Source organism: Dunckerocampus dactyliophorus, chromosome 21, assembly GCF_027744805.1.
Source record: "Dunckerocampus dactyliophorus isolate RoL2022-P2 chromosome 21, RoL_Ddac_1.1, whole genome shotgun sequence".
Lineage (NCBI taxonomy): Eukaryota > Metazoa > Chordata > Actinopteri > Syngnathiformes > Syngnathidae > Dunckerocampus > Dunckerocampus dactyliophorus.
In genome coordinates, this window is record NC_072839.1 from 11,009,407 (window position 1) to 11,028,434 (window position 19,028).

Here is a 19,028-nt window from a genome sequence, read left to right on the forward strand (position 1 = left end):
GATGATGGATGGGTGGATTGATGGATGGATGGATGATAGATGGATGGATGGATGGGTGGATGGATGGATGATGGATGGATGGTGGGTGAATGGATGGATGATGGATGGGTGGGTGGGTGGGTGGATGGATGGTGGGTGAATGGATGGATGGATTGATGGATGGATGGTGGGTGGATGATGGATGGGTGGATGGATTTGGACTTTTATTGCAAATGTTGATGATCCATAATCTAGCTAGCTAGCTAGTTTGGAGGGGGGTGGAAAATATTTTTTTACCAATAACCAATTTTTTGGGGGGGGATCAAAAACACCAAAAATATATTTTTTTTCCATTTTTTTTTTTTTACTTTTTCATTTTGCCTTTTTGTCTTTGTTTTCATGTTTTTACCAGCTGATTCTCCGTTCATGTCATCCATTAGTTTCAGTGTCAACACAAACATGCAGTAGACAGCATTTGATATATTTCATTGATAAAGTCACCACTTCCTGGCTTTTTTACTGCCGTCTCCTCTTTTTACATCACAATCCATCCATCCATCCATGTTTCATTCATATAGTTCATATCATGCAGTGTAATATCATTGCTTTATAGTCGTCTTCACGTCATGTTTAAGTGTGATATTCAACAGTAACCTAGCATGACTTTTTTTGCAGGTTTTATGTTGTTTTCTGCACGAGTGACAAGTGGCGCAGGTCGCTTTGGCAAACACACGACAGCCGTGTTGTGTGTTTTAGTGTTTTGTTGTTTTTTTTTTTACCGCAAATTAAACAAGAAATTCGTAAAAAGTACACATTTTATTCCGCCCCGCCGGGTCGTTACATTTTTTTAAGTATGTTCCACACCATGAAGCCATTTTAATTCCAAATGAAGCCCTTTAAAGTTGCATTGATGCAATGTTTAACACTGAACGTGCTGGGAGGGTTTTTTTTAGCATAAAGCGCAATGAGACACTGCAGGAAACAGAACATTTTGAAGGGCAGGAAATTCCTCATTTGCACACACTGATGTAAAGACCAGATCGCGTGTTTTGATCGTGGGACGTAGCCAAAATACATGACGAACGAGCGATGACGAGATTAAGTGTACCAACTGTGACCCCCATCAACACGAGATCCTAAACAGCGCATGTGAGCAGCAGAGGAATGCACTCATGTACAGGAAGCACTCTCGTGTTCTTCACGTAAACTACCGCGCTTATTATCGGCGTCAAGTCGGGGCAGCCAATCAGGCTGTTAATTGATCGGTGATTTTAGGAGTTCCCACAGCGTGGAAGGAGGACGTTCCCCTTATCACACCCCCATAACCACATCTCAGTTTTATCACCGCAGGCGGCGTCCCATGATGACTTTTAACAGCTCATCAGTGTCACCTCAGGGAGGAAGTCGCCGCCGGCTGCGAGATGAAATCGCCATCGATGACTTTGGGCCGAATACGAGAAAAGAGGAAGGGCGTCGAGGCGGATTTCATCATAACTCTCCTCCTCATACCGTAAAGTATGACGGTTTCATAACATCTGCCGATAAAGTCCATGAAGATGAATGGTTTCACGCTAGCATGGCACACAAAAAAACACCACTCATTGGAGGACTTGAAGTCATGTGATTTCTAGCCTGCTTGGATGAGTTTGGTGTGGAAGAGCAAGCCCAGGTCCAACATGGCCTCCTCACACGGACGCGCTCTAAAACCGTTTTCCTCTATTTTTTTTTTGCTCGTGTTTTTTCAGTCGGTCCTTAAAAACACGCATCGCTCCAGTCGACTATTGTTTTCGGTTCATAAAAAAAGCAGAATACTCCTGTCAGATACGAATAGAGGATTTTTGACGGGCATTTTTGCAGTTGGTCCTTAAAAACGGCAGCGCTCTCCGGTAATGCAGTGAATCTTTGACTCTTTTTTTTGCAGCAGGTTCTTAAAAGCGACAGAGGTCCTGTCATATAAAAGATCTTTGACTCGCGTTTTCTTTAAAGTAGTTCCTTAAAAACAGCATATAGCATAGAGGGGATCCATAAAAACTGCATAGCGCTCCTGTCATACAGAGCATGTTTGGCTGGCGTTTTTGTAGTCGGTCTTTAAAAAAACAGCAGAGCCCTCCTGTCATAAGAATCCCTGACTCGTGTTTTTGCAGTTGGTCCTCTAAAAAACAGCAGACCCCTCTTTCGTTTTTGACTCCTGGCATATAGAGGATCTTTGACTCAAGTTTTTTTCCAGGAGATTTTTAAAACAGCAGTGCTTTCCTTTCATATAGAGGATCTTTGACTTGTCTTTTTCCAGTAGGTCCTGAAAAAATGCATAGTGCTCCTTTCATATAGAGGATCTTTGACTTGTCTTTTTCCAGTAGGTCCTGAAAAAATGCATAGTGCTCCTGTCACGTAGAGGATCTTTGACTTGCATTTTTTTTTTTTTTTTTTGCAGAAGGTCATTCAAAGCTGCAGAGGTCCTGTATAGAAAGGATCTTTGACTTGCATTTTTTTGCATTAGAGCGTTAAAAAAAACAGCATAGAACTCCTGTCATACAGAGGATCTTTGACTAGTGTTTTTGCAGTTGGTCCTATAAAAAACAGCAGACCCCTCTTGTCATGTAAAGGATCTTTGACCTGCATTTTTTTTTTGCAGTAGGTCCTTAAAACAGCATAGCATGACTGTCATATAGGTCATTTTTGGCTCCTGTTTTTGCAGCAGAGCAACACTCCTATCATACAGAGGATCTTTGACTCGCGTTTTTTCCAGTAGGTTTTTAAAACAGCAGTGCTTTCCTGTCATATAGAGGATCTTTGACTTGTCTTTTTCCAGTAGGTTCTGAAAAAATGCATAGTGCTCATGTCAAATAGAGGATCTTTGACTTGCATTTTTTTTTTTTTTTTTTTTTTTTTGCAGTAGGTCCTTAAAACAGCATAGCCCTAGTGTCATATAGATCATTTTTGGCTTCCGTTTTTGCAGTAGAGTTTACAAAAACAACAACACAGCACTCCTGTCATATAGAGGATCTTTGACTAGTGTTTTTCCAGTCGGTTTTTAAAACAGTAGTTCTTTCCTGTCATATAGAGGACCTTTGACTTGTCTTTTTCCAGTAGGTCCTGAAAAAAATGCATAGTGCTTTTGTCATATAGAGGATCTTTGACCAGCATTTCCTTTTTTTTCCCCAGTAGGTCCTTAAAAACAGCATAGCACTCCTGTCACATAGAAGATCTTTGACTCGTGTTTTTTTGCAGTAGGTCTTTAAAGACAGAAGAGAGGTCTTGTCATATAGAGGATCTTTCACGAGCGTTTTTACAGTTGGACCGATAAAAAAAAAAAAAAAAACAGCAGATTCATCCAGTCATATGGAAGATTTTTGATTCGTGTTTTTGCCGTCGCTCTTTAAAAACAGCAAAGCCCTCCCGTCATATAGAGAACCTCTGACTAGTGTTTTTGCGGTCCTCGTGTACAGTATATGCCCCACGTCGTCGTCCATGACGTGGTTAATAGTACACCGGGTCATCGCCTCTGACAAAAAAGGTTAATTTTTAAGCGTTTTGGCAGTGATAACGTGACGGGAAAAGAGTGCGATTGCAGTGCAAGTTTGCCGTGAGTAACCTTTGAGAAGGATTTGTGTAGAGGCGTCTTGATGCTCTGTGAGGGTGCGGCTGTGTTGTCGTGTGCTGGTTGTTGATGATATCGCCCAACATCATGGCGATAACACACTAGCAGGCAGCAGGATCATTCCAATGGTGTCAAATAGCATGAATATAGCAAGTCTATATGTACCGTATATGAAGATAATTCAATATAGCACCATACAGGCAAGGCTTTATCAGCTTCAAATGGAAGTGTCTTATCATCATGTTCACTTTTCAAACTGCAGGTAGTAAAATCATACCCGATTGTGCTTTATGGCCGTGCAGTAAAAATGCCTAATGAAAAGCGGAAGCAGACAAAAGTGAGGCACAGCAAACGAGAAAGAGGCGCTTGTTGGGAGGTTTCATTTTAGCTCACATGAATGTATAGTCTGTGTTATAGCCAGTCTTTTTTAAATGTAGCTGTATAACTGTGGCTTGCAAACAGTGATGGCAGCATCATGGTCTGGTGCTGCACGAGTGCCGCCGACACGAGGGGATCTGCGGTTCATTGAGCGAAAACATGACTTCCAACACAAGTGAGTAGCAAGATACTTGTGTCTTGCCTACAGCCAAGCATGGTGATGGTAGCATCATGGTTTGAGTGCTGCACGAGTGCTGCTGACACCGGGGGAGCTGCGGTTCATTGAGGGAAAACATCTATTCCAACACATGCGAGGAGCAGGGTAATTGTGTCTTCCCTACAGTCGAGCATGGTGATGGTAGCATCATGGTTTGAGTGCTCTGCACGAGTGCTGCCGTCACTGGGGAGCTGGGTTTTATTGAAGAGAAATATGAATTCCAACACAAGTGAGAAGCAAGACAATCGTGTCTTGCTCACAGTCAAGCCTGGTGGTGGTGCATTTATGGTCTGGGGCTGCATGAGTGCTGCTGACACTCGGGGAGCTGCAGTCCATTGAGGGAAAGTATGCATTCCAACACAAGTGAGCAGCAAGATAATTGTGTTTTGCCTACAGTCAAGCATGGTGATGGCAGCATCGTGGTTTGAGTGCTCTGCACGAGTGCTGCCGTCACTGGGGAGCTGGGTTTTATTGAAGAGAAATATGAATTCCAATGCAAGTGAGAAGCAAGATAATCGTGTCTTGCTCACGGTCAAGCCTGGTGGTGGTTCATTTATGGTCTGGGGCTGCATGAGTGGTGCTGACACTATGGGAGCTGCAGTCCATTGAGGGAAAGTATGCATTCCAACACAAGTGAGCAGCAAGATAATTGTGTCTTGCCTATACTCAAGCATGGTGATGGCAGCATCATGGTTCGAGTGCTGCCAGCACTAGGGAGCTGCGGTTCATTGAGGTGAAACATGAATTTCAACTCAAACGAGAAGCAAGATAGTTGTCTACAGTCGAGCATGGTGGTGGTAGCATCATGATCTGCGGCTGTGAGAGTCCTGCCGGCACTGGGGGAGCTGCGGTTGCCGAAATGCGAGGGTTGTCGTCACTTTTGCGAGGTACTGCGTGTACGTAAACTATACTACTAAATGATGCCAGAGAGATATGTGTACGTGTTAATGTGCATGCTTGTGTGTGTGTGCGTGTGTGTCCACTGCTTTAATGTGCTGCTGTTCGCAGATAACGATGATTGCCACTCATTAACTGCATCAGGAAGTGGTTGTGTGTAGTCCGCACACACACACACACACACACACACACACACACACACACACCTATCTTGGCAAGAATCACAAATAAGGGATCTGTGAGGTTTTACTTTAGATCTTGGACTAGGGTAGAGTTTTTCCATACGTGTGTGTGTGTGCGTGTGTGTGTTTGTGTGTTTTCCATACGTGTGTGTGTGCGCGTGTGTGTGCGTGTGTGTGTTTGTCAGTGTTGGCAAAGCAAACACACACATGCGTCCGTCCATCTCAAGTCAAAACACACTAATTAAGCTGTTGATTGAGGGAGCACTTCCATCTCAATGTACTGTCTGCAGGCTCCGGGGAACAGACCGGATCCGTGAAAGACCGGAACGGACTCGACTATGGTTCACTGTGTGTGTGTGTGTGAGTGTGTGTGTGTGTATACATACAGTGCACGGGAGGTCATAAGATCTGACAGGTTGTGTATTACAATATTTGGAAAGCACGGCCGCTCACAGTTGGACAAAAAAAGAAGACATTCTTGCAAGAGATTTGCTGATTTGCTGATCAACTTTGACCCAAGCGATGTCCAATCAGCGAGGATGCTCGTGTTGCTGCAGATAGCATCACGTCCAGCATAAACATGATGAAAGTGCGATAAATAAGGGTGAACTCGTTGTCACCCTGATGCACTATTTGGAGTCACAACAAGTCTGTTGGCGGCTTCACCGGGATTACAGGCGCCAGCTTCCCGCTAAGAACCTTAAACGAACAAAGGTCTGTGTTTATCGATAACTGCGCTCGCTTACGCAGAGCCGCTTTGCACCTGCGCTTTACTTCCCGCGGCTCAGTACTCCTCGGGAAACAAGGCGGCTCCTTGTGGTTTAAGCCGCCGTCTCGCTCTCGTTGGCGTGTGAAGGTCGCCGTTCGGGTCTGAGCTCAGGATGTAGATCTCGTTATCTCGATACGACGCTAATCCCAACATTCATGGCCCGCGCGCTCCGACCGAACTCTGAGCGCTTGATGGCCTAAAATACCCCAGCGTCATTGGTGCCACACGACACAGTAGTAGTGACACGTTCGTGTCCTGCAAAAGACACTGGAAGGGTGAACTCTGGACCCTCAACCCCAAACGTCTGGCATGCAAACAACAGCTAGTTAGTTTGCAGGATTACTAATATGTAAACCACTTGACCGTAATTCCAAAAAGAAGCACCACTGCTGGTGAGTTGGTTAGTTAGTTTGCAGGCTTCATTGACAACCTTCAAAAGGTCAAAAAGAAGGGGCACTTTCATTTGTTTAACTGCTAACTACTAACCACTCTACTATGTACATCCTTCAGCACACCTCCCAAAAAGGGGAGATAGTTAGTTAGGGTTTGGGTGAGTTAGTGCTGCCTCTTCTTTTACACCGCATGTACGCGTTTACACGTGTACATGTGTCCACAGAACCACAGAGAACTTGTTCGGGCTGAAAGAGGCTTTGACAGATGGCCGGTTTGCGTGCGAAAACAAGCAGCAGTCCAGTTCTGGCCCGGCCCCCGCCCAAACTCCCATTAGCAGACTAAAGTACGGTAAATGAAGATAAAGTAATGGAATGTTGAGTTCCTCAGTGTGCTATGATGGATGAAGCTGAAGCTTAATTCCATGTGTTTTCTTCTTTCTTGTTACGTCAGACTTCCCATCATCTTAATTTGTATTCAGCGCTGATAACGTGACCCCTTTTTGCACCCGCTCTCGAGGGACCGAGCTTGTGCAGGTGTACCTAATCAAGTGGCTACACCGGAGCAGAACAATGGTGTTCCTCTGTTCTATTCCCAGAGGAGGCCGCTGCGTGAAATGATGAATGCGCTCTGTGAATAGACTCATATTGCCCCTCAGCGTTGCCATGCGACGCCTGTCCGGCCCGCACAGCTTCCACAAGGAGACGAGCGAGGCTGAGAGAAGCGCCCGCTGTTATTGGCCGTGGAAAAAAAAAGAGCCTGGGGGATTCATATGCATGTGAATGAGGGAGGAGCCAGAAGCTCCATTGATATTCCATCCCTGTCTGCCTGAGTCTTGGAGAGATGCTTCACATCACCAAGGAAGTTGTGTCAACACTTTCCCTTTCTACTCCTTTATGGATGCAAACGGCATCAATAATGGAGACAGTCTCAGTATTGACCTCCCCCAAGGCCTAACAATCCTAACCAAATACAGTATGTACGCCTGACTTGACGTGTCTGGTAATAATGTACCACTTCAGTCCTCTAGGTGGTGGTAATGAGCAATACATAGGAAGTAGTAGGAGTTGTTCATTTGGTGGGTCACTGCCCCTAACTAATCCTGCTAACTAACTAACCTCTGAACCATACTGGATCTGTTTGTTATCCCGCCAACTAACTGACTTCACTTTGGGATTTGTGATCAAATGGTTGTTTTTTTTAGGATTACTAACCAACTAACTCACCTACTAACCAGCACTGTTGCTTCTTTTTGCAGCAAAAAGAAGGCACAAAGGAGAATTGAGGGCAGCTGCATTATAAATGAAGTTGAAAATATCCCATCCGTGTCTGTATGGCTACCCCTGGACCAATCAGAAGCGAGCTCTCCCACAGGGGCGGGGTTTCATTCCCTGGTGTCCTCATGAAAGAAACAGCAGAAAGGTCACGGGTGCGTAATTGGATGAGAAGGAGAGCGCTCATTTTACTCGACGAGGGTGATGGACGAGCTCTCAGCACTGAGAAGGACTAGAAGGTCCGCATTTAGACTCCCGCATGTGCGTCTGTAACGTTAGCAGGACAAGTGCTTCAGCAAGAGTGTCCAACTCTGGTGAAATGTATTTTTACACAAGGGGCAGCTGTTGGTTCGTGACAGAAGAGTAGACGCCGGTGCCGATACGTCGTTTCATGGGTGTTTCCTGTGTGTTTGCTCGCCGTCGATCCTCTGCATTTTGTCATGAATACACGCAAACCCGGGCTTTTATTGTGGAATCGGACACCGTGTCGCCAACTGATCTGCAGCACTGACTCCGGGTTCTATAAATAGCGCCTCGTGCCTGTTTCCTGTCCTGCGATGGCAGACAGCTCACCTTCAAGACGCGACCTCTCGCCTCCTTTGAGTGAGGACTTGTGGGTAGATTGCTCACATGGGGTCCTCGGTATGAGACGTAGATAGACACGATTTTATTAGACACTATGGGCATCTAAGGCTAATAAACCCTTGTACATCATTCAAGGATCTTGAAACACTTCAAGGAAAAAGGAACGGTATCGGCAATACCGAGACTGGACTTACTTGGTATCTAATTGATACAAAAATGTGCTGTATCGACCAACCACCCCAGGTGTCAACGACCAAAATCCAGTCATTGGAAGAGAATAGAAACAACCTCGTCAATGCCCAGGTGAAAAGTACTGGATAGTTCCTGTGAACTTGAATCCAAAATGACGGAACATTGAACTTTGATGTATTTTTTAACATTTTTACATAATTTTGTGTTTACGTTCTATAGTGCGGGCAATAGGTCGGACCGAATTTCTCGGCGCAGCCGGGGCGTTGAGGGGTTCCGGTTCGGTGGCTGCAGGATTGGGTCTCTGCGTTTTGAGCCGTGACCTTCGACTCTCACTGGATCGGTTCGCAGCCGAGTGTGAAGCGGTCGGGTTGAGAATCAGCACCTCCGATTCCGAGTCCATGGCTCTCGCCCGGAAAAGGGTGGCGTGCCATCTCCGGGTCGGGGGTGAGGCCCTGCCCCAACTGGAGGCGTTTAAGTACCCCGGGATCTTTTTCACGAGTCAGGGATGGATGGAACGTGAGATTGACAGGCGAATTGATGCGCCGTCTGCAGTCCGTTGTGATGAAGACAGAGCTGAGCCGAAAGGCAAAACTCTCAATTTTACTGGCTGATCTACGTTCCTACCCTCACCTGTGCTCATGAGCTTTGGGTAGTGGCCGAAAGGGCAAGATCACGGGCACAAGAGGCCAAAATGAGTTGAGGGCAGCTGGGCTCTCCCCTAGAGATAAGGTGAGAAGCGTTGTCATCCAGGAGAAACTCGGAGTAGAACCACTGCTCCTCCACATTGAGAGGAGCCAGATCAGTTGGCTCCGGCATCTGGTCAGGATGCCTCCCGGATAGCCTCCCTGGGGAGGTGTTCAGAGCACGTCCGACCGGTAGGAGGCCTCGGGGAAGACCCAGGACGCATTGGAGAGACCATGTCTCTCAACTGGCCTGGGAACGCCTCGGGATCCACCGGGAGGAACTGGACGAAGTGGCTGAGGAGAAGGAAGTCTGGGCTTCCCTGCTTAGGCTGCTGCCCCCGCGACCCGACCTCAGATAAGGGTTAGAAGATGGATGGATGGATGGACATAGTGTTTTAAGACATTGGACCTAAAATCACCCAAAAACCTAAAATCCGAGTAGGGAAAAGTGTGATTGTTTTAGGGTAAAAATGTGGAAGGAACCCTTCTTATAACTTAACATGCAAACATCAAAGATATCATTCAATGTAAGCAAATAATGTCCAAATAATGTCGGCTGCCTTCTGACAAAAGACAATTAAGGTGACGACAAAATGTGACAAAACTCTGGATCTACTTGACCGATTTTCACCCTTTAAAGACTTGTAGGCTTGTAGACTTGTTAGTTTGAAGTCTACACAAGGGGAGTGTATGTGTGTATGCCGCCTGTTGTGCTTCGGCTTTTTCCGCGTCCGCCAGGTCCAAGAAAAAGTAGCTGCTGCTGTCATTTTGTTTATTTATTGTCTCCTCGTTGTACTCTTCGGCCTGGGAAGGTTTTCCAGCAGCCCCAGTTTGTCTCTTCATGTACCAAACTGGCCCAGAGGTAACGTCAAAGTATGTTTTTGTTATCAAATACAAACAAAAGCACAATATTTTCAAGCTGGATACACATTTACACTTTATTCCACGTAGTTATTCACAGAAATAATACAACGTACTGTATGTCTCTAGATTTTTGTTTTTTTCTCTCCGATTTAGGCCCCGCCCTGTGGTTGAAGAGCTCTGGTGCACATAAATAATGTTGATGGAGCTCCACCGGGGACAAAACATTAAGCACAAATTGTCCTGTTAATGTGTGTTCCCACGGAAAATGCGCACGGGTCAAAGAGAGGTTCAAAGGACGTAAACGTCGCCCGTGCTGCACTGTAACGTCAAAGAAAAAGATGGCTATCACACGAGGAGAGACATTAGTCTGTGTGTTATGCAACACGGGGGAGTGAGCATCTTAAAGCAGCAGCAGCTCCATGAGGGCTCACACACAAGGCGCCCGCCAGGCAGGCCCGACAGCGCCGTCACAAGTGGAGCATGAAAGGTGATGAATGTCGATGTTTATCATTCTGTGCTCCACTAGCAGCTGAAGCCAAAGACCTCGGGAGGGTTTTGTTTGAATGTAAACATTCGTGGTCTACATCTTGTTCCGGACGCTTCACTTGTGACGTCTGTGACAAAGCACTGTCAGAATATTTACAATAGACTATTTTTCAATGTGTATTGTCTTTTATTGTACTTGCTATGGTATTCAAGTGTGATATTCAGGACTAACGTGATTCTAAAAAGTGGATTTGCCATTCAGCGATATCGTGCCGCCTTGTGCTGTGGCATGCCTTTGCCAGCCCGAAAATGTATTTTATTTTATTGCATAGAGAGACATTATTAAACCCATTATGTTAGGACATTATGTTATTTTACTTTATTTTATTGGCCAGGGTATGGTTGTTGTTGTTTTTTTGCTAATTATTTACTGTTTTGTTGCTTTTCTTCTCAAATATGTATGAATTTTAGAGATTATACATTTATAAAATAGATATAAACATTTTTTAATCCTGTGAAGGGAATTTTATTTTTTTTAATTTGATTTTATTTTCAAACTTTTTGGGGGTGATAGATTTGATTAATCATGTGAGGGGAAATTCCATGAAAACCAAACCAAATATTTGATTTGTTTATTTATTTACGGCTAATGTATGTTATATTCATACAGTTTTATTTGTATATATCATTGTATTCATATAATTTACACTATATTTGCATAATCTTAACTTTTATATTATTTTCTCTATATATTTAATAATATTTAATATAATGTATTATTGTGTATTTATTACTAGCACGTTTATTTTGTTTTTGTTAACTCTGTACAGTGTATTCAGGAACAATTGCACCTCATTTCAACAGTTCTTCTTGAAAAATGTACTTCCTGAATGGGGTTGTAGCGCCACCTTGTGTTGTGGCATGCATTTGACAACCTAAACGTGTGTGTTCTATTCTATGTACCAGAGTAGGCATTTGGAAGTCGAAAGAAAACTTTTTGTTGCGGTTTTTCGGGGCTAATCGCCTCCACAGCACCGGGTTACACTGCCACCTAGTGCTGTGGCATGCATCCAACACCAAAATACGTTCCAATTAGTTCCATCAATTCTGCGTCATCTCTCATGTGTTTATTGTGTGTTTACTTCCTCTTCGTGCCAAAATAGGAACGTGCGTCCCATATGAAGAAACACCGGCGGCCCCATTATAGCTACAGGATTGTTCTCATGGTTTATTCAACGTATCCTCCTGTTGCTCCATTGTCTTCGACCTCTGGGAAGCTGCTAATGTGGCGCCACTTGGATAAATATCTGATCTCTTCCACAGGTGACTCAACGAACGTGTGTACTCATTCAAATCTCTGACCTTTGACCTCACAGAATGGCAGAAATATGTGTTTACCTGCTGCAGCCGCACAAATAAATCAGACTGCACATGTTAAAATAATAATCACGCACTTCCTGCCAAGCTGGACTCATGCACTGCTGGAAACGGAAGATTAAAGGAAGACACAAGCAAGGAAAAAAATAACCTTCCCGACCAGATGAGAGTTAATTTCACAATCTGTGGCTTTACTCCTCTACGTACACACACAGGGGACACACTTCTTTCCTGTCTGATTAAGCGCAAAACGGGAAGGACAAGTTTGCTGACGCGCAATCAGCTGATGGCCAGTGCTGAGTTTCCTGCTCGAGTGACCTTGGGTGCAAAAAAAAAGATTTAGCCAGAAGAAGAGAATCCCCCTCCCCCTTTTAGAAAGCACACTAATAAATAAAAGTGTGAATGAAGCACACACATGCTTCGGAGGTGTTCTTTTACTTTCTGCAAATGATTCTCCAGCAGAGTGAGGCCTCAGCCAAGGACAGGATTAAATCAAATAGCAGCTTTGTTCGTCTGTCAGGAGACACAACATGCAAACACAGTGGACGGTGATTATGTGCTGACACCTGCTGGACACTTTTGTGACTACACCGTTAAAAAGTGGCTTTTCTCTTTGTGTGTTTGAGCGTTTCTTTCTTTTTTTTAAAGCGTAAATGAACATTTTCGTTACTTACATTTCGACGATATTGTAAAGTGACACTAATTGTATCTTGTTTGCTGTTTATAATAGCAGTTCCTATTCTTGTTGTTTCATTGGTGATGCTTGGTAAACAACCTTTTGGTACACCGCCACCTTGTGACCGAGTTTGTTTCGTCAAATCATAGAGCATAAATCTCAGTGCTATCGTACTCCTTTTCTCTTAGCATTCAGCATTATTTTTTTACATGTTTCAACGATCATTATTCTCATATTATTTTATTATTACGATAATTTTTCAACAATAGAACTTTATACGTTATTTTTACGTCAAACGCTCTCGGCACGGCGTGTCTCCTAAATCGAACGCACACTGAGCGTAGGCGTACCCATGTGATTCAACCTAACCAATCGCGTTCGTTTTTGGGTGATTATCTGGTCACTGAGTGGCTACAATGAAAATCGCTCAGGATTTCTCAAGTGACGGCAGTTCCGCATCAACAGGTTTGATGTTCAAAGTTAATTAATGCTTTTTTTGAGTTTCTGGGCGTCTTTTTTGTGATTTTATGCTAATAATTTGTTTTTCTCGTCAATTAGAGTGCTTCAGTAAAGTGAGATGCAGGCAATAAGGTGAGGATATGTGAATATTATTAACAGTTTCAGCGATAAACTGTATTGTTGTGTTTTTGTTGTGTATGTGTTTACCTGTGTAGGTAAGCTACTGTTATACATGACATGATAATGTGTGTACTTCAAGTACCCACATAATGCTTTATGTACTTCATGTTTTATCAAAGTTTTTTTTCTTTTGTTTTTACGCAAATTTGTTGAGCAATTTACTTTTGTCTAAATTACGTCACACCCACTTGGCCGGTTGAGTCAGTTCAAGTGCTTTCTCAATGCGCCAGAAACTTCTTCCGGCCAGCATGGACGAGTACCGAGAGACTGGAAGGCAAGACGGTGCTCATCACCGGAGCCAACACCGGCATCGGCAAACAGACAGCGGTTGACTTAGCCAGGAGAGGTCGGTGTGCACGCTTTCAAATGACCGAAAAAAAAGAATACACGAGCTATTTTTGGGGTTTTGTTTTGTTTTTTGCAGACACACTTTATTAACATAAAAAACATGCACTCACTGGTCACATCACGCAACCTCCAATCTAAACAGTGCTAGTGATTACACATGATTTACATTTTGGAGCTGGTGAAGTGGCTTTCCAAAATAATAAAATAAATAACCCATGTACCCGTGCTGTATGAATCATTTCGTGGTATTTATTTTGGCTTTTTTGCACCAACATGCTCAAGGCTAGTCATATTTCAGATTCCACCAGTTAGTATCCAGCGAGCAGTTTCACTGTTTCGTCACAAGAGGGCGCGCTTGCCTTTTGAATGTATGCACGTTTGCCTTCCTTCTGAAGACAGAATAACTTTTAAAGTCATTGTAGTGAAATAAATAACTGGTAATAGGGGGGTCAAATCAGCAACAAACAAGATGACAGGACAGGAAGGCTAATTCTGGACAAAAAAACGTGCTAGTGTGTTAAATCACAATGCTTAAATTGCACTATCCAGTGCATTTAACTATAACTACAGTATTATACATTCATATCTAGTAGATTCAGTTTCTGTTTTTTAAAGTCATTGTATTGCCACAGTAGTGAAACAACAGCATTTCAATTGTTAAATTAAAAAAAATATTGAAAAAAATACCAATCCTAAATGACACTACAGTATATAGTATACTGTGTGTAGGTAAATCATACATTGCAGTATGTAGTACATTTAGTGCATTACTTCAGTCATGTTATATTTGCTCAGTTTCCTGTTTTTTTCTTTATATAGAATTGTATTCTCATTGTAGTGAAACACCAACATTGTAAACGAAGTATGCATCCATCCAACAGTGCTAGTGTGTTCACAGTAAATCACTGTAGCTAAATTACGCTGTAGTGCATTTAAATCTCTAGTACTTTTACGCTCATGCTATATTTGCACTTTGGTTCATTCAGCATGACTTCTCTTATGTTTTGCTGGAACTGGTACCCTCATTCACTCGGGATTACTTCTGTGACGCCACATAAACCCAAAGACAGTAGGGTTGCAAAGGTTTGCAAAACTTTCCTTGGGGAAGCTGAATGTAGCTAATATTCAGTTGGATACTTTCCACGGCAATTACCGGGAGATCGAGGGAAACTGTATTATATACAACATGCTTATGGGCATTTTGTGCATACAAACTCATATTTTTTGATGCATTGGCTGCTAAATTTTTGACACAGTCAATGCAAAAAGTACATTTAAGTTCCCTTCATAGGTAAACCTTCCAATTTTTCTTTAAATTCCAGTTTCCAAAGCTGTGATCCCCACTTTGACAACAAAGCAATGTAATACTGTATATGCATCAGCATTATAAATAAGGTACAATGTTTGTATTTGTGCACAGGGGCCAAGATCATTATGGCGTGCAGGGACATGGAGAAAGCCCAGGCTGCTGCCAAAGAGGTCAAAGAAAGTTCCGGCAATGACAATATTGTTTGCATGAAACTCGACCTGGCCGACAGCAAATCCATCAGAGAGTTTGCGCAGGCCATCAACCAAGGTCGGACACAAACGATTCACATTGGTGTCCCTAAGGGATGACTATAGACTATACTCTGTCACCTTTTGTATTTTTTTTCTTTTTTTTAGGGGAGTCAAAACTGAACATCCTCATCAACAACGCAGGTGTAATGGTGTGTCCTTACGGGAAAACAGCCGATGGTTTTGAGCTGCAGATCGGCATCAATCACATGGGTAAATCAGTCAGCAGCAGGTCGTCTGTTTGCTCACATTGTGCAGACTAATTTACTGTCACAGAGGCCATTCGGTCATTGTGAGGAGATAGATGTTACACAACCATAGGACAAAGGTGAACGTGTCTTTTATTTATGATTTTATTCTCATTCTCAAGGCGGTTGACGCCCACTGTTTTATTTAGAGGCCACAGTCAGAGCATTTTAAAAGGCCAGATTATCAGATGACTTTTAAAGATTAGCCTGAAAATATATTCACACAATCTGTTAAGAATATTTTTAATCAGAAATTAGAAATGGTCATTAATTACACTCGAAAATACTTTTGTTCGTTTGAGACGCGAGTGGTCACATGAACGAAACTAGCCAATTGGGGAAGCGAAGTGACTGAAGAAGACGGAAGCCAAACAAGTCATGGCGAACGGCGATAGCGCGAAGCTCAAAGTGAGGCGGAGGACTAAAGAAACTGGAGGACCAGCTCGTTGAGTTGTGGAAAATACACAAAGTGTTATAATATGTGTCCTACAAGCTCGTTGAGTTGTGGAAAATACACAAAGTGTTATAATATGTGTCCTACAAGCCGTATCGCAGAAGAATTGGGAATAAATTGCCAAAACAATGGCGTTACCAGATAAGCTAACAGCTAGCATATGTCTTCTTCGTTTTGTTTTTCGTCAGTCTGCGGCGTACTGCTGCCTCTCACAGTCCAGTTTAGGTACTAAAGTAGTTTAGTTGACATCTCAAAGGAAACATCACATTTTAGAAATCTGTAAAGAATAAATAAATGAAAATATTAATGTGTACCAGGCGTCAACAAACCTTCTCTGTTTATAATTTAGATGTGCAGAAAATGTTTCATTTTCAATTTTTGCTTCATTTTGTCCCTCTGTCCAGGTCACTTCCTGCTGACCTATCTGCTCCTGGACCTGATCAAGCGCTCAGCACCGGCCAGGATCATCAATGTGTCGTCCATGATTCACTCGTGGGGCTCCATCAACTTGGAGGATATCAACAGCGAGAAGAGTTACGACAAGCAGAAGGCTTACGCTCAGAGCAAGCTGGCCAACGTGCTGTTCACACGCTCACTGGCCCAACGCCTCCAAGGTGTGTAGTCCAACTCATGCTATCTTCTACTTATGTGTCATGTTTCCCTGTGTGGAGTTCCTCAGGCTTCTGTCCTTTGGCATCTCAAGTTGTCACCTGTAAGCTGCAGCTGTAAGTTTGATCATTTTGTTTTTCTTCAGCGACTAGGCAAACCTAGCATGCAGCTGCTGTTAAAATGTGAGTGTGAATGTTAGCGCTGTAGCTCACATAGTTGTGCTAGTGTTGATAACATTACGTTGCCGTATGTGATGTTTGGGATCTGTTGCATTGGACAAGTGCTTCCGATATTGTGGGACCTCCTGAGACGTAAAATAGTTGTACCCTAACAGGGAACATTTTAACATTGCAAGGTTTCAGGCATAGGTCAAATGACACATGATCTTTACAACCTCAGGCACCGGTGTAACGGCATACTCCCTCCACCCGGGCGTGGTCCAGACAGACTTGTGGCGTCACCTGAGCGGGCCCCAGCGCTTCCTGATGAAGTTCGCCAGCCCCTTCACCAAGTCATCGGCACAGGGCGCCCAGACAACCATCTACTGTGCCGTAGAGCCGGCGCTGGAGAACGAGAGCGGCGGGTACTACAGGTAACGACGGTGGCGTGGCAGGAGGTAATGTGGGGGTCGGGGGTTATTGAAGTTGCTCACGGCGTGCGTCCTCTTCGGCAGCGACTGCGCACCCGCCAACTGCTCAGCGGCGGGCAAAAACGACGTTGTGGCGCAGAAGCTGTGGGAGCTGAGCTGTCAGATGCTGAACATCACTTGGGAGTGACGCCAGCTTCCGTTTACACATGAAAGTTAAACTGTAGGTTTGGATTTGGAATATTTTTATGTCCTTTACTTGTGTGATATTTTCTTACATTAAAGCAAATCTGACACCTTCACGTGACGTGTTCGACGCTGCTTGCTTATATTAAGATTTCCACAAAAAATAGGAAGACCTCCATTAATGCACACTTTAAAATCCCACAATGCAATTTGGCTTTCATGTTGAACCTGTTACTCCACAGATGCTATCTCTGTGTTCTCCATGAAGACACATCATTAGGTAAACCTGCACAACCATAAACTCTGCCTTTTAAAGAGATCCTATCAGAGTTTTGATGGTGTTCATTTAACAGTGTTGTAGTTTGCATGCTGAGATTGTGCTTCTGCATTTTGTTTGCTGTGCAGCTAAAAAAGTAACCACAACATTAGAGTATATGTACACACTGTACATACAGTACACTGTAAATGTACATACCTACATTTTAAAAATATTTTAGTAATTAGAGTGAACCCTCTTCCTGCCTGTTTGGAGGCGAGAGACGAGGAAAACAGGCACACAGGCCGGCAAAATTATTCACTTCATTTTCATACAGTGTTATTGTGTGATTAATGAATGAATTTGTTTATTATTGACCCAGGCCTAGTGCCCATGATTTTGTTTTTCCTGGAATGAGAAATTTTGTCACATTTTAATCTCGCGAGATCTTGTGACACCCCAAGTACATCCACATTTGTAAAGCAGCACATGTAGGTATGCTAAGAAGTTATCTATAGATATGTAGCATCTCAGCTTTGTGATATGTGTGAAAAAGTGTATTAGTTTGAACTTCAGTCTTTGCTTCCCCTCCCCATTATTTTAAAATAATCTTTATCATTTTTCTATCAAAATATGATGACTTTATTTCCATCGTATTCTGACTGTTTTTCTGTAATATTTTTTTAATATTTAAACTTTTTACCTAACCTAATTTTCCAAAAGTACAACTTTATTTTGTTTTGTTTCTCATAAAATTACAACTTGAAGAAAATTATTTAATATTTCAATTCTATGCTACTAAAATTACATCATTTTTTTTCTTCAAGTTTATTGTCATGAAACTGCCTTTTTTTTTGTTAGAATATGATTTTTTCCTCTTAATATTTTGACTTTTTTCTCGTAAAATTACAGCTGTTTTTGCCATCTTCTTGTAATTTTTTTTTCTCACAATATTATGACTCTATTCCCATACTATAGTCTTTTCTCCAAGCTAATTTTCCAAAAATTACAACCTTTTGGGTTTTTTCATGTTACAACTTAAAAAAAAAAAGTCTATTTTTTTCTGTAATATTCAACTTTTTTCTATTTATTTTATATCTATTTTATTTTTCCTCATATTACGTAGTTCTTGTAAAATTATGACTTTTTCTTGTTAGATGACAGCTTTTTCCTCTTAACATTTTGACTTTATACTGGCAAAATCACTGGTGATTTTTTTTTTTTTTTTTTTTTAAAGTCTTTTTGTTAAATTATGTTTTTAGGATGTGCCACAGGCTAATTAAAAAAAAAAAAACAGCCACGGGCCATAAATGGGCCCCAACCCGCACTTTCTTTGCACAGAGCTGTTATAGTTGTTTAGAGTATCGAAAATCGGCTTTCTTGGGACTCAATAGTCTCTTTATTTGTGTTTTTTCGCCATTCGTGGGGGTGGTGGCACGTAACCCCTGTGATGAGTGGGAGTCTACTGTATCCCAGGATAATAACTGACTATAATATTCCAATATATTATTACAATGAATTAGTATTTGTAACAGAATGCGTCACACAGACCCACTGTATCAACATTTCTCATAAACACTGTGCTGATGCGACGGAGC

The 19,028-nt window shown here is 42.7% G+C and overlaps 1 protein-coding gene across 5 annotated transcripts in view; it reads left to right on the forward strand.

The window, feature by feature from the left end:
* rdh12l (retinol dehydrogenase 12, like) overlaps positions 1–17,377 on the forward strand; it is a 20,093-nt gene extending 2,716 nt beyond the window's left edge. The window contains exons 1-9 of one of the 5 annotated variants that reach the window (XM_054765205.1): positions 145–10,495; positions 11,818–13,012; positions 13,106–13,138; positions 13,417–13,532; positions 14,955–15,110; positions 15,200–15,304; positions 16,198–16,407; positions 16,802–16,994; positions 17,076–17,373. In XM_054765205.1, coding sequence (XP_054621180.1) covers positions 13,125–13,138; positions 13,417–13,532; positions 14,955–15,110; positions 15,200–15,304; positions 16,198–16,407; positions 16,802–16,994; positions 17,076–17,178 — 897 coding nt within the window. In that variant the 5' untranslated portion in view covers positions 145–10,495; positions 11,818–13,012; positions 13,106–13,124 and the 3' untranslated portion in view covers positions 17,179–17,373. Of the gene's footprint in view, positions 1–144; positions 13,139–13,416; positions 13,533–14,954; positions 15,111–15,199; positions 15,305–16,197; positions 16,408–16,801; positions 16,995–17,075 lie in introns of those variants that run through there. The other 4 variants (XM_054765204.1, XM_054765206.1, XM_054765203.1 and 1 more) reach the window with 4 other exon arrangements.
* Positions 17,378–19,028: the final 1,651 nt, after the last annotated feature.